The sequence below is a fragment of the Benincasa hispida genome, unplaced genomic scaffold (assembly GCF_027475165.1).
Source record: "Benincasa hispida cultivar pf3 unplaced genomic scaffold, pf3_genome.v1.1 HicScf939, whole genome shotgun sequence".
Lineage (NCBI taxonomy): Eukaryota > Viridiplantae > Streptophyta > Magnoliopsida > Cucurbitales > Cucurbitaceae > Benincasa > Benincasa hispida.
In genome coordinates, this window is record NW_028327085.1 from 2,640 (window position 1) to 15,901 (window position 13,262).

Below are 13,262 nucleotides of genomic sequence, written 5' to 3' on the forward strand. Positions count from 1 at the left end.
GAGTTCAAGTAATAACCTAAAAGATTTATAGTATATGGATAAGATTGGGTGTCTTATCTTGGTAACACTATAGCTACGACCCACTTTGTAAGGGTTACAAATAATTTGATCCAAACCATTCATGTGGAGACAAGAAGTGAAGGTATGTTATACAATGAGTTCGTATAAGACTGGACTGCGAAATATATAATCTCTCTTTATAACATCATAAATTGAAGAAATTAATATTTCAATTGATGACCATATATGCAATTTGATCTCAATCCTAAGTGAGTTATGGACTCTTGTCCATGAGGGCTCATCCTTTGATTTGTATGGGTGAGAGTGGCTTGAGACACCGACTCAATATACCTACCATTTTGGGGATGAGACCGAGTGGGAGAGCTGGGAACATAGCTACATAAAATGGAATTCACTTCTTCCCGCCTTTAGGGAGAGTAGATAAGTTGTTCTATTAAGTGCTGACTCTAGAACTTGAACAATAAGGTCTCACCCACTCATTGGCTCGAGAGAGACTTGTTTATAGTTGGACCATAAACAGATTGTTCATTAGATGATCAGTGGTATTTAAGGAGGAAGAGATAATTACAGGAGTAAAACGGTAATTTGACCCAGTTGTAATTACGAACAACTTGTGAAGAATCAACTTACTTGTAATGGTCATATCCATGGACACAATACATTCTATAGTGCATAAGAGTGCAACTATGGGTCTTTAAGTGGAGTGCCCCATAATTAATGAATGGTGATTAATTTAATTAAAGAGTTTAATTAATTAATCTCGGATCATTGGAGTTTATAATCTATAGGTCCATTAGATCTCTTACTAGTCCAGTACGAAATAACAAGGACCAAAATTTGAAAGAATAATTTGAATTGTTCAAATTAACTAAAGGTCAATATATGTATTAATTGTATATGATATAATTAATATAAAATATAACGTATAATGATACATTATAATATATAGTTAATTTTAAACATGATTTATAATAATAACTATATATTATTGAAAAAAAAAATATATATTTGAATTTGATTCAAATATTAAATTAATATAAATAAGATTTATATTATAACTATAGGTCATAAATAATATGAATTAGATTCATATCCACTATAAAAAGAATGCACATTTGAATAATTAAATATTAGATATTTAATAAATTAATTAATTGGTTAATTTTTAATTAAATTTATTTATTTAATTAACTTACTCCCTTTTATTTAGGAGAGTGGTGAGTGGAGAGCATTTTATATCCTAATTTTACATTTTTCAGAGAAGTAACTTTTTCACTCATAGATATACTTCTCTATTAAAGTATTCTCAAGTCAAAAAAAAAAAAAAAACTAAAAAAAAACTAAAAAAAACTCCGTATTTTTTCTAATATTCCTCCATCTCTTTCAAATAAAATCATCCCACAAGTGAGTTATTGCCAGAGGATAGTTGGGAAGGTATTTTGGAGGTGTCTAGTTCGAATTGCAACATATTTGTTCATGATTAGAAGGCTTGGAGAAGAAAAGATCTTCAAATGTATTAATTCTTCTATCCTTAATTTAATGCTTAATCTAATTTAATTCTGTATTTATTTTCATCTTCCAAAATAAATAAAAAAAAAAAAAAGTGATTTTAGGCTTCTGCTTTGGGGATTCAATTCTATAAAAAAAACAAATTTTTAAAAACTACTTTGTATAGTTTTCAAATTTTGATTTGGTTTTTTAAACCATTAGTAAAAAGAAGATAATAAATAAAGAAATTTGGAGGTAAAAATAGTGTTTGTAGGCTTAATTTTCAAAAAATAAAAATAAAAAATCAAATGATTATCGAATGGCTGTAATTTTTTTAATTTTTAAAATGGACTTGATTTTTTTGAATAATGGTAGATTTAAAAGTAGAATTCAAACAAGACTTCAATTTTTTGTTTTTGTAACATTATTAGGAGAAGTAATAATAGCAATATACATAAAGTTAGAAAAAGAACATAAGCTCAAAGACAAAAGGAGGGATTTTCCTTTTCTATATAAAGGAGGGAAACAAGAGGGAAACAAAGGGGAGAAAATTAAACCACAGTAAAAAGCCATGGAAGTTATTAGTGGAAGTTTTAGCCCTATGATTATTATTGTATTAGCTTTGAGCTTTGCAATATTAATCATCTCCCACTCTCTTCTTAAACTCTTTGTGATTACTACTTCAACACCAAACCCTAATTTGCCTCCTGGTTGCATGGGTTTCCCCTTTGTTGGAGAAACTCTCAGCTTCCTCAAGCCTCACCATTCTAACTCAATTGGAACCTTCCTTCAACACCATTGCTCCAGGTAAAACTTTCACCACAAATCTAGCCATAATATTTCTATTACCCCAAAAATTTTAATAAGCTCACTAGTTCAAATCTTCATGTTAATAGTTAGTTTCAAATATACCCTTAAACAGGTCTAAAAATTTGTATCTATTTAAACACATCATAGAAAAAATAAAGACATGTGACGTTTTCTATGAACCTCACACCTATTGATATATCTTAATTCCTCTTCTCAACCCCATGAGTCGGATTTTTTTGCTCATCCTAATCTTCAAATTTTCTTTCCGTATGTGTTTAGATTTATTCACTTATGCAATAAATAAACGGACGGTAATTTTTTCATCCATAAATTTAACGACAGAAGTTTTCGAAGGTTGTTTCCGAGAAAAAATTAAACTTTAAAGATGTTAAAATGAAACTTTTAAAAGTTGAGTCAGGTTTGCAGGTATGGGAAGGTTTTCAAATCTCATCTATTTGGTTGGCCGGCGATAGTGTCATGTGATCGAGAGCTTAACATCTTCATTCTTCAGAACGACGATAAGCTTTTCAAAGTAAGTTATCCCAAGGCCATGCATGGCATTCTTGGAAGCAATTCTTTGATTATCGCCGCCGGCCACACCCACCGGAAGCTCAGAAACGTCGTCGTTAGCTTCACCAGCTGGTGCAAATCCAGACCCACTTTCCTTCACTCCCTCCACAGTCTCTCTATCTCTTTAATGGACTCTTGGAGATCCCAAACCCAGCTCCTTTTCTGCAAACAAGTGAAACTGGTACAGATCTTTCAAAATTTACCAACTATATATATATATACACACAAAAAAATATTTGACTGCATCTCGAACTGCATTCATCTCCACTCAAATGTCTAAAAACAAATTGTCATGTGACAAATTCAATTTTTTAAAGAAGTGTTTTTATTTCTTTTTTACTATCTATAAAGAGTGATGCATGAACATAGATGTTGCCTGCATCTAATCATTACGTTTTTCTTTTAGTATTACTATATAATCATCAATTTGCATATAATTAAAAAGATAATATACTTTTATATCTTTTTATTTATTTTATTTTTATTTTTTAGTTAAGTGATGAAACATGGAAAAGTTATTTGAGGGGTTGGTGTTGACATATTACGATATAATTAAATGAGCAATGATTAGATATAGTCTAAGTTATACTTAACTCATATGCTCCTCACTTCACCATACAAAAAAGAAATTAGAATAAAAATAATTTAAAAAATAAAATAAAATTAACGCATGGAAATATTTTATTTAACTATATTTGGAATATGCGTTGAAATTAAAATAAAAAATAATTAAAAAAAAATTAAAATGACCACATATGACAATATTTTGTAGTTTGCTTTAAGCGTCATGGTGAAGGAACTATTTGGCATCGAAGCAAAGGAGTCGATAGGGTCAAAGATATTGAAAGAGTTTGAAACGTATATGAAAGGCTTTGTTTCTTTGCCTTTAAAACTCCCGGGAACTCCCTACTCCAAGGCTGTCAAGGTCGTTTCTCTTTCTTTTTAATTTTATGATTATTACTCTTTTAATCCTCAAATTTTGAAAAATATGTGTTTTGTTCCTAAATTTTAAAATTATACATTTTTAATAGGGGTGTTCAAAAAATTCGATGACCTGAAAAAACCGATCAACCCAACTCAATCCGTACGGTTTATGTTGGGTTATCAACTCATTTGGATTTGGTTAAGTTCAAATAAATTAAAATTTTATGTGTTCGGTTGGTTCATGGGTTCACCTAATATAATCCAAACCAACCCGAATTTATTATTAGCTTTAAAATATATTTTTGTATTACTTCTAACACAATTATTTATACATATATTGATTTAAATTTTATTTAATTTCAATATTTTTTTAATAATTTATTCTTTAACAATTCTTAAAATAGTTTTTTTTTGCACTTCAGAATTGAGTGGTTAATCTTAATACAATATATGAAAATAATTAAATTAGATTTTTACATATTTATGTTATGCTTCTTTTCAAAACAAAATTTTAAATAAATGACCCGACTTACCCAAACCAACCCAGGTTGGGTTAGATTCATTTTTTAATAAGGGTTATTTGGGTAGAAGAAATTTACAACCCGAACAATTAGGTTGGGTCTAGGTTGGGTCTAAAAAGTTTTTCAACTCAACCCAACCTATGAACACCCCTACTTTTTAGTCATCAGACTCATAAAAATAAACTCATTTGGTCATTGAGTTTTTAAAATGTATCTTTTTAGTCTTTGAGTTTTTAAAAATAGGTTTAAAAAGTCCTTAAAATAATTTTATACTATTATTTTAAATAATTATATGATATTTTAAAATAGAGGAATAATTTTTAAAAATCATATCCTCTCTAAAACTATTTTTAATTTTAAATATCATATAATTATTTAAAAGAAATAAAATAATATTTCAAGGACCTTTAAAACTTATTTCTAAGGACTAAAAAGGTAAATTTTGAAAATTCAGGGACCAAAGGGATCTATTCTTATAAACATGAGGACTAAAAAGACACATTTTTAAAATTCAAAAACCAAACACACGTATTCTTTAAAATTTAGGGACTAAAAAGGTAATTTTTCCTTTAATTTTTGTTTCATACATGTAATAGTATAATATTATATAGTTAAATTAAATTATGAATGGATTTGTATGGTGTTAATTCAGGCTAGAGAGAGACTTTCTTACATTGTGAAAGAGATGATGAGAGAGAGGAGAAGGAGGGGATTATTGGAAGGGAATGATGAGGATTTTCTACAAGTGATAATGTCAAATTGGAAGCTTAGTGATGAAGAAATTGTGAGTGTTGTATTGGACATATTGCTTGGAGGTTATGAGACAACAGCTACCCTTATGGGATTGATTATCTATTTTCTCTCACATTCACCTCCTAATGTTCTTGCAAAACTAAAGGTATGTCAAAAATAATACTCCAAACTAGTTTTTTTTTTAAGTGCAATTAGCGGTAGAGTGATTCAAACCACAAACTTTATGATTACCTAATACATTTATATGCCAGTTAAACTATGCTCGCTTTCGTAACCCTCCAAACTAGTTAACACGTGAATAATAATTAATGTTACTTTTTTTTTTTTAGAGAAATGTTAAATTCAATTGGTAATTAGTGGTATTTTTTAATGTATATGTGTGCTTATTAATCGTGGTTAATGTTTCTCCCAATTTCTCCCTCTCTCTCTCTCTTTTTTTTTTGTTTTTTTAATTTATCTTCCTTTAGTATTGTAACATGTGGTGTATTACTTCTCTATTTATTTTTTCTAGAGAAAGATACGATATGTACACTAGAATATCTCAACTAGGTTGACATTATTTCTCTATTTATTTTTTCTAGAGAAAGATACGATATGTACACTAGAATATCTCAACTAGGTTGACATTATTTCTCTATTTATTGAAACGTCATAGATTGACACTATTTATTAAAACGTTTTTGACGTAGTTTTGTGAGTTGAATGTGATATTTACCAGAATTAATGTGAATGTTGTACTTTATTCGAAATTGTTGCAGGAAGAACATCAAGCAATAAGATTTGGAAAAAGGAATGGAGAATGTCTCAATTTGGAAGATTATAAGCAAATGGAGTTCACATGCAATGTAAAAAACAAGACTATATTTGGAACTCTTTGAAATAATCTTGTTTTTAGCTTTAAAATTTGAGCTTGAATTTTGAAAAATATTTTTTAACGTATGGATCATAAAAAAGGAAAAACATTGCTAACAAACAAATTAAAAAACTACAAAAATTTAAAAGAATTTGGGAGGATTTTCAAAAATAGAAAAATAACGGAAAAATATTTACACAAATATCAAAATTTAATTATAGTTATGATAGACATCGATCACAAGTAGATGTTGATAGAAATCTACACTTGTCTATCAATGATAGAGACTGATAGAAGTTTATCATTGATAGAAGCTGATAGAAGTTTATAAGTGTCTATTAGTGATAGAAACTGACAGAAGTTTATCATTGACATCATCAGTGATAGAAATGATACGAGTCTATCGTTGATAGAGGTTGATATAGAAGTCTATTTCTGTAAATAGTTTGGCATTTTTTCTCTTTGTGAAACTTTTTCAAGAATTTTTGCACAGGACAATTTGCAGATTTTTGGAAAAATATTTTTATAAATTATTTCAAAATCTTAAAAATAATAAATTCAGTTCTTCATTTCATTTTTTTAAAAGTTCGATAACATGTAGAGTTGGGAATTCAAATTTATAGTCTCCAACTTCATAGTTGGGAGCACGTATTTTAACCCAATTGAACTATATTCACGATAACAAAACTTGTTATTTTTAGATAATAACTTATAAGTTCCAATATATAAATATTAGGAAAATTATTTCAAATGATAAAACTGTTGAAAATATTTACAAGATATAACAAAATTTTAGAGTTATCAATGATAGACGCTAATCCACACTGATAGACTTCTATCAGTGTCTATCAATATCATTTATAGACATTGATAGAAGTCTATCATTGTCTATCATTGATAGTTCTAACATTTTGCTATATTTTGTAAATATTTTGATTTATTTTTCTATATTTAAAAACAGTTCAAAATATTATCTCATGCTCAAAATCTATTTGTTTATATTTCTTTTAAACCAATCCATCAATAAATTCTTAGTAACATGAGTATAATTCAACTGTCACAAAATATATACATATACTCTCGATCAAGAAGTCAGAATTAGATTATCTTTGTGTTAATTCTAAGAATGAATAAATGAACCTCCATTAATAAACCTTAAACAACCCAATAGTTTTTGGACTCTTCCATTAGGTTATTTACATCATCATCTATTGATATCTATTATATTTTAAATAGGTGATATTTGAAGCCATGAGATGTGGGAATGTGGTGAAGTTTTTACATAGGGAAGCTCTTACAGATGTCAAATTCAAAGGTTCATAACCTAATTTAAGTTCCCTTTTTCTATCACTAATAATCTCTAGAAATTTAAAAAAAAAAAATGATAGCTTTGATTTGGATTTGATTTGTGGGGCAGATATTGTCATACCATGTGGATGGAAAGTTCATCCAGTTTTCTCAGCAATTCATCTTGATCCAACCATTCATCCAAATCCTCAACATTTTAACCCTTGGAGATGGACTGTATGTATAAATTTACCTCCAATCTTACCTTTCATTTTAAATTATATATAGAAAAATTATTTTAAATAGTAAAACTGTTGAAAATATTTACACGATATAGCAAAATTTTAGAATTATTAATGATAGACACCAGTAAACTATTCGTGTCTATCAATGACATTGATAAACATAGATACAAGTCTATCAGTGTCTATCAACGTCTATCCTTAATAGTTTTAAAATTTTGTTATATCTTATAAATATTTTAGTTTATTTTTCTATATTTAAAAATAACTCATATATATATATATATATATATACTTTTTTTGCACGCCATAAGTTTTTATGGCTTAAAATAGCATTTTAGACCTTGTAGTTTAGAACTTTATGTGTTTTTGTTCATATACTTTCAAATGTTCTAATTTAGTTGAAGTGCTTGAAGTACCTACAATTGGTTAATTTTTCAAAAAAAAAAGTCTCAATTAATGCCCCTCCATCAAATAGTTAATTTTAAAATTAATTAAAAGTACAACATTAAATTTGGGGATTTAAAAGTATCAGGGTGGTGAGTAGGGGTGAAAGTCGGGCTTGGTCAGTTTTGGAGCCAACAAAATACCAAAACAAGTCTATTCGTTTTATAAGGAAGAGATCCAAATAGATGTCTAATAAAGAAAAAATCAATTGATTCATTTTTATTCGGCTCAGTTTATTATCTATTTAGTTCTTGATTTTTTGCATTTTTTTAATATTTTTTTTCGCTTTGGTTTTGAACTAGTTCTCTTTATTATTTTTAAATTAGAATCTGGTCTATTTCTTTTTAGATTGAAATCAAACCTTTTTTGTTTTTTTTTTTTCTTGATATTGTTCTAAATAACAAACATATGCACCATAATAATTGATCTTTCCTCAAATAACAAATATGCATGAATCATAATAATTAAAATACTAAAAAGGACCTATAGTTAGAGTTTATTTTTAAGAGTATATATATATATATATATATATATATAAGCACGTTTTAGTTTTTGTTTTGATTGGGTTCTCCAATCAAAACTTCACTCTTAGTGATGACTACAATCGAGTCAAACTTTTGAAAGTCAAAATGATATTTTAAACATTTTTATTAATTCAAATTCTCTTGAACAATACCCTTTCTTTCTAATCAAATGTGTCATTGTATGTGCTGTATTTGACATTAGGATGATAAAGACATGAGCAAAAAAGTGACACCATTTGGTGGAGGGCCAAGACTTTGTCCAGGGATTGAGCTTGCCAAACTAGAGATTGCTTTTTTCCTCCATCATTTTGTCCTTAACTATAGGTTAGTTCTACATCCAAAATTATTATTTATTTATTTATTTGGAAGAGAAAAAAAAAAAGAAAGAAAGAAGAAATAATGCTCTTAGAAAATAGATTTCAATTAATAGAATATGCATGGTTTTAATATTTGTGAGTTTTTAGGTGGAAGACAAGAGAAGATGAATGTCCACTAGCTTACCCATATGTTAAATTTAAAAGAGACTTGGTCCTTGAGATTGAGCCCTTGCAGCTCCTAAAGTGAACAATATTTGTGTTGTAAGATATGTCCAAGGACTGATTAATTAAGGGAACTTTATTGTGAATTAAATTACCATATGTTCTAAGCTTATGTAAAATGAATGTCCACTAGCTTACACACAAAGCATGCATGTATGTACTTTCGACCCATGTACGGTGTACTATATTCGCAAATATATATGTCAAATTATTATTTACTGACTAATATGAGCATAGCTCAACTGATATAGAGTATGTATTTTTTACCAAAAGGTCAAAAGTTCGAATATTTCACCCTGCATATTATTTTTCTAACACGAGCATAATTCAACTGATGTAAACTATATACTCTTGACTAAAATGTTAGAAGTTTGAATTTCTGATCTAGCGTATTATTTGGCTAACATGAGCATAATTTTACTAGTATAAAGTATGTATTCTTAACCAAAAGTCCATAAGTTTAAATCTTTCACCTCATATTATTGAACTAAAAAGGTTGCGTTTATGGTTTATATTATCAAGTGTCAATCATAATATAATTGGGTAGAGTAAAAGACACTAAATTATGTTCTAAAGGTTGATGGTTGGATCAAACTCTTATATTTGTTGAACGGAAAAAATCAAGTAATGCTAAAAGTCAATTAACATACAATCCAACTATTTTCTACTATTGTTAGCCATTAAAAAGTTAGACCACCAAAACTAAAATGGTGAATTTCCAAAATCTTCAATCATGAAACTTATAAAACAAAAATGTATCAAATATTACATTTGTGGATGCATTAGCAATTTAGCATTGATGATTATTTTGCTTTCTACTTTTCTTTTTATTTTAAGAAAAAAAAATGGAGTTTATAAAAAATGGCCTAACTCAATTGATATAAAATTTGTACTATCAATAATTATGTGGTTTGTTTCTCTTTTTTTTTTTTCTTTTTTTTTTTCTTGCAAAGATGTCTAAGGGTTTTCTAAAGAAAAGTTGGATAATATAACATTGGGATTCGTTTGGATATATAGCAAAAATTAGGAACAATAACATTTTTAACAAACCAACGGTACAACTTTGCAAGTGTGTGCGTGTGCGCGTGCGCGGGAAGATGGAGGCAAAGTTTGAGGAAAGAGTTTAGATCCATAATATTCTATAAGGATTGTGGCACCATTCCTACCAATTGTTATACCTTGAAAACTCTCAACTTTCATGAAAGCTGGTTTTTAAAAGGGGTAATTACAACTTTAATAAAAAAAAAATAAATTGAAAATTGGACAGTGTCCCTAGGTTTTGCTTTTTTTGCAATTTGATTGTTATCTAATTTCTAGGTGATCATTATGTGATTGCTATCTGATTGTTATGTGATTGTCACACCTACCATTACAAAAAAGTTGAAGTGATGACTTTGGTATCTTAAAATGTATTTGACGCAATTTTTCTTTTTAAAACTTCTCCACCTTAACAAACTCCGCACGAAGAGGAACCATTTTTCTTATTCTTTTTAGTCTGTTTAATCGCTATTTCTTTCCACATTCCAATCATGTCAGCAGAATTGTAATTTGTTGCTTAAAAGGATTATGGAATAACAGAGAGGTATGAATGATTTTTCCTCCTTTCTAAACGACATTAAATGCAAAAGTAGTCATTTAAAAGAAAAAAAGGAGGAAAAATAATATCACCAATTTTTTTAAAAAAAATATATAGAACCTGGTATACCAAAGAGAATCTGAGTCCAACGACTTCACGTATCCTTAAGATAATTTTATTCACTCTGGTGCTTGAGTTTCTTGAGTATTTGTCTATCATGATAGAACAGATTAATTTTTTTTTATGAAAACAACACTTCGTCCATAAGATCCAACGAACTATACTTTGTGGAAATAAACCAAACTCAAACCAATTTACAACAAGGGAGAAATGTTTTTATGGGAAGTAATGGTTATGAAAAGTTCTTAAATACAATTTGGAGAACAAACATATTTATAGACTATTCATGGTCATTTGAATAGTCATATCTATCTCTTCTTCAAGTTGATTAATTAGGAAAACACATGTTGGTTTATGAAACATACAACTCTATACAAATGAGCACTACCATTTATTCCAACATAATCAAAGAACATCCCCATTAAAAGAGTTTTTTATTCAAGTTATCTCATAATCTTTGTTTTACTATCTTGAATTAACAAAATTGAGGATTATCCGTATCGCAAGGTGACTCCTTAAATACCTCGTTCTTTTCTTATTAGTTCTTTTTTTATCAGGTTAGACATTTTTCAGTAAAGTTTTTTTCGTTCTTTTCTTTAAGCTTACAATGTATTTTCTTATTTGATAGATTCATAACGAAAATAAATTAAATTGGGATAAATTTGTTTAATTATGATGTTCTTACATTTGGTAGATTTTGTGTGAAGGGAAATCAAATCTATTTAATCACAATGTATTTACTTTTGTGGATTTGGTAGATTTTGGAAAAAGGAAATCAAATATGCTTAATTACAATGCATTTCTTTTTGTGAATTTGCTATGAGTTCAATTGTAAAATGGATTTTTTTTTTTATTTGGTAGATTCGGTAGGAAGGTAAATTAAATTTGCTGAACTAAATATGTTTTTTAAAATTATTTTCCTATTCTCAAATCTTTTGTTAACTAAATCAAATATGCTTTATGGTAAACCATTTTTTTTTTAATTATTGTTCTTATATTTTGAGATTAGTTCGATTTTGAGTTTCATAAATATTTTCGTATTTTATTAATTAAAATATTTCGTATTTTATTAATTAGTATTTTAAGTTTATGGGTATGTTCGTCTTTTATTAATTAGTATTTTCTATTTATAAAATTCGATTTGTTATATTTAAAATTTTGAAACTTTTTTGCTATTTTTTCAAATGAATCTTTAAGTTTTGTCATTTCTCTCGTTAGTTTTTTTTTTAAAAAAAAAAAATTACGCTTGTAGACCATGTTTGTTGATTTTGCAAAAATAGTAAAATCTTTGAGTCCAACCCAAATTCTCTAATAGACTAAAAAGAAAAAGTCGAAAATACTCCTACACATTTGAGTTAGTTTGTGCATAACTTTGGATTTTATTTCTCCTCACTTCTTCAATTATGTGACAATCTCTTCACTTCTCCCACCCATTTTGTGAAATTTCTTCCTCTTCCTCCTTTGATTTCTTCCTCTTCTGATTTCGATCCACCCAATGAAATCCCAACTTTTGAAATACTTATCTCGACGCATATACATTAGAATTGTTGTTTTTGCTTTAATTGGGGGAGAAGAATAAAATGAGATTTTTTGCATAAATCATTTTCCTCTTCTTCCCTTTTCATCTCACTCCATTTTTCTAATGCGTCCTTCATTTTTTTTTCATTTTTTCCCATTGTTTAATTTTTTTTTTTGTTGAAAAATGCAATTTACTATTACCTTCTATTGACTGTTATTTGATTATATTCTATTTTTCATTTGATTACCTCTATTTTATATCACATAGTTACAGTGGATAACGAAGTGGAGTAATAGTTTTGTATAAGTATAACAACCTTTATGTTCTAGATTGTTATCAAATTCTCATTTGGCATTTGAGATGAAAACTTATTCTATTGTTTTATTTATTTATTTTTTCTAAAATGTGTATAAGAATTTATTTTAGTGCTTAGTGATCTTGTTGAAATCTGATTTGAGTTTGAAAGTTTGCAATTATGAAATGGTGCAATTTTATTGATGGTCTTGAAGGATAGCAGATAACTAATTCTGATTATGTAGTGGTTGTTGTTTGTGAATATTTCATTAATTGTCATCCAATTACCTTCTTTCTTTCTTTCTTTCTTTCTTTTTTTTCTCATATTTAGCCGTTTCTTATATTATTATTTGATTGACACCTAATTATCTTAATTTTTTGTCCCATAAATCATAGCTTCTAATTTAGTTTCTAATATTGTCATTTGATTGCTATTTGATTACCATATGATTATAATCTGATTGCTATTTGATTACTACTTTATACTTATTTCTAATTCATTCTTTATTTCTTAGGTTGTTGAGAATAAAAGCCTGAAGTGGAGAATGAAAAACGGAAAAAAAAAAAAAAAAAAAAAAAATTGAAACCCACACCTAAAGCTACGGGTTTGAAATGACAAAAGAACACAAATCTCAAAAAATGACACGAAAGATATATAATATTATTAAAACATCTAGTTTTGAATTGAAGATTTCATAACTGAAATGAGATGCTTTTCTTTTTGGAAATTTGTAGATTTTGATGTTAGATTATATAGTTTTGATTGATAACATA

At 27.8% G+C, this 13,262-nt stretch overlaps 1 protein-coding gene across 1 annotated transcript; it reads left to right on the forward strand.

Moving 5' to 3' along the window:
- Positions 1 to 2,039: 2,039 nt before the first annotated feature.
- LOC150029767 (cytochrome P450 724B1-like) lies at positions 2,040 to 9,205 on the forward strand. The gene is made up of 9 exons (XM_090310381.1): positions 2,040 to 2,316; positions 2,746 to 3,070; positions 3,662 to 3,814; positions 4,987 to 5,232; positions 5,846 to 5,932; positions 7,177 to 7,255; positions 7,358 to 7,464; positions 8,643 to 8,764; positions 8,905 to 9,205. The coding sequence occupies exons 1-9, from the start codon at positions 2,081 to 2,083 to the stop codon at positions 9,002 to 9,004; spliced, it is 1,455 nt and encodes a 484-aa protein (XP_090166507.1). The 5' UTR covers positions 2,040 to 2,080; the 3' UTR covers positions 9,005 to 9,205.
- The last annotated feature ends 4,057 nt before the right edge of the window (positions 9,206 to 13,262 follow it).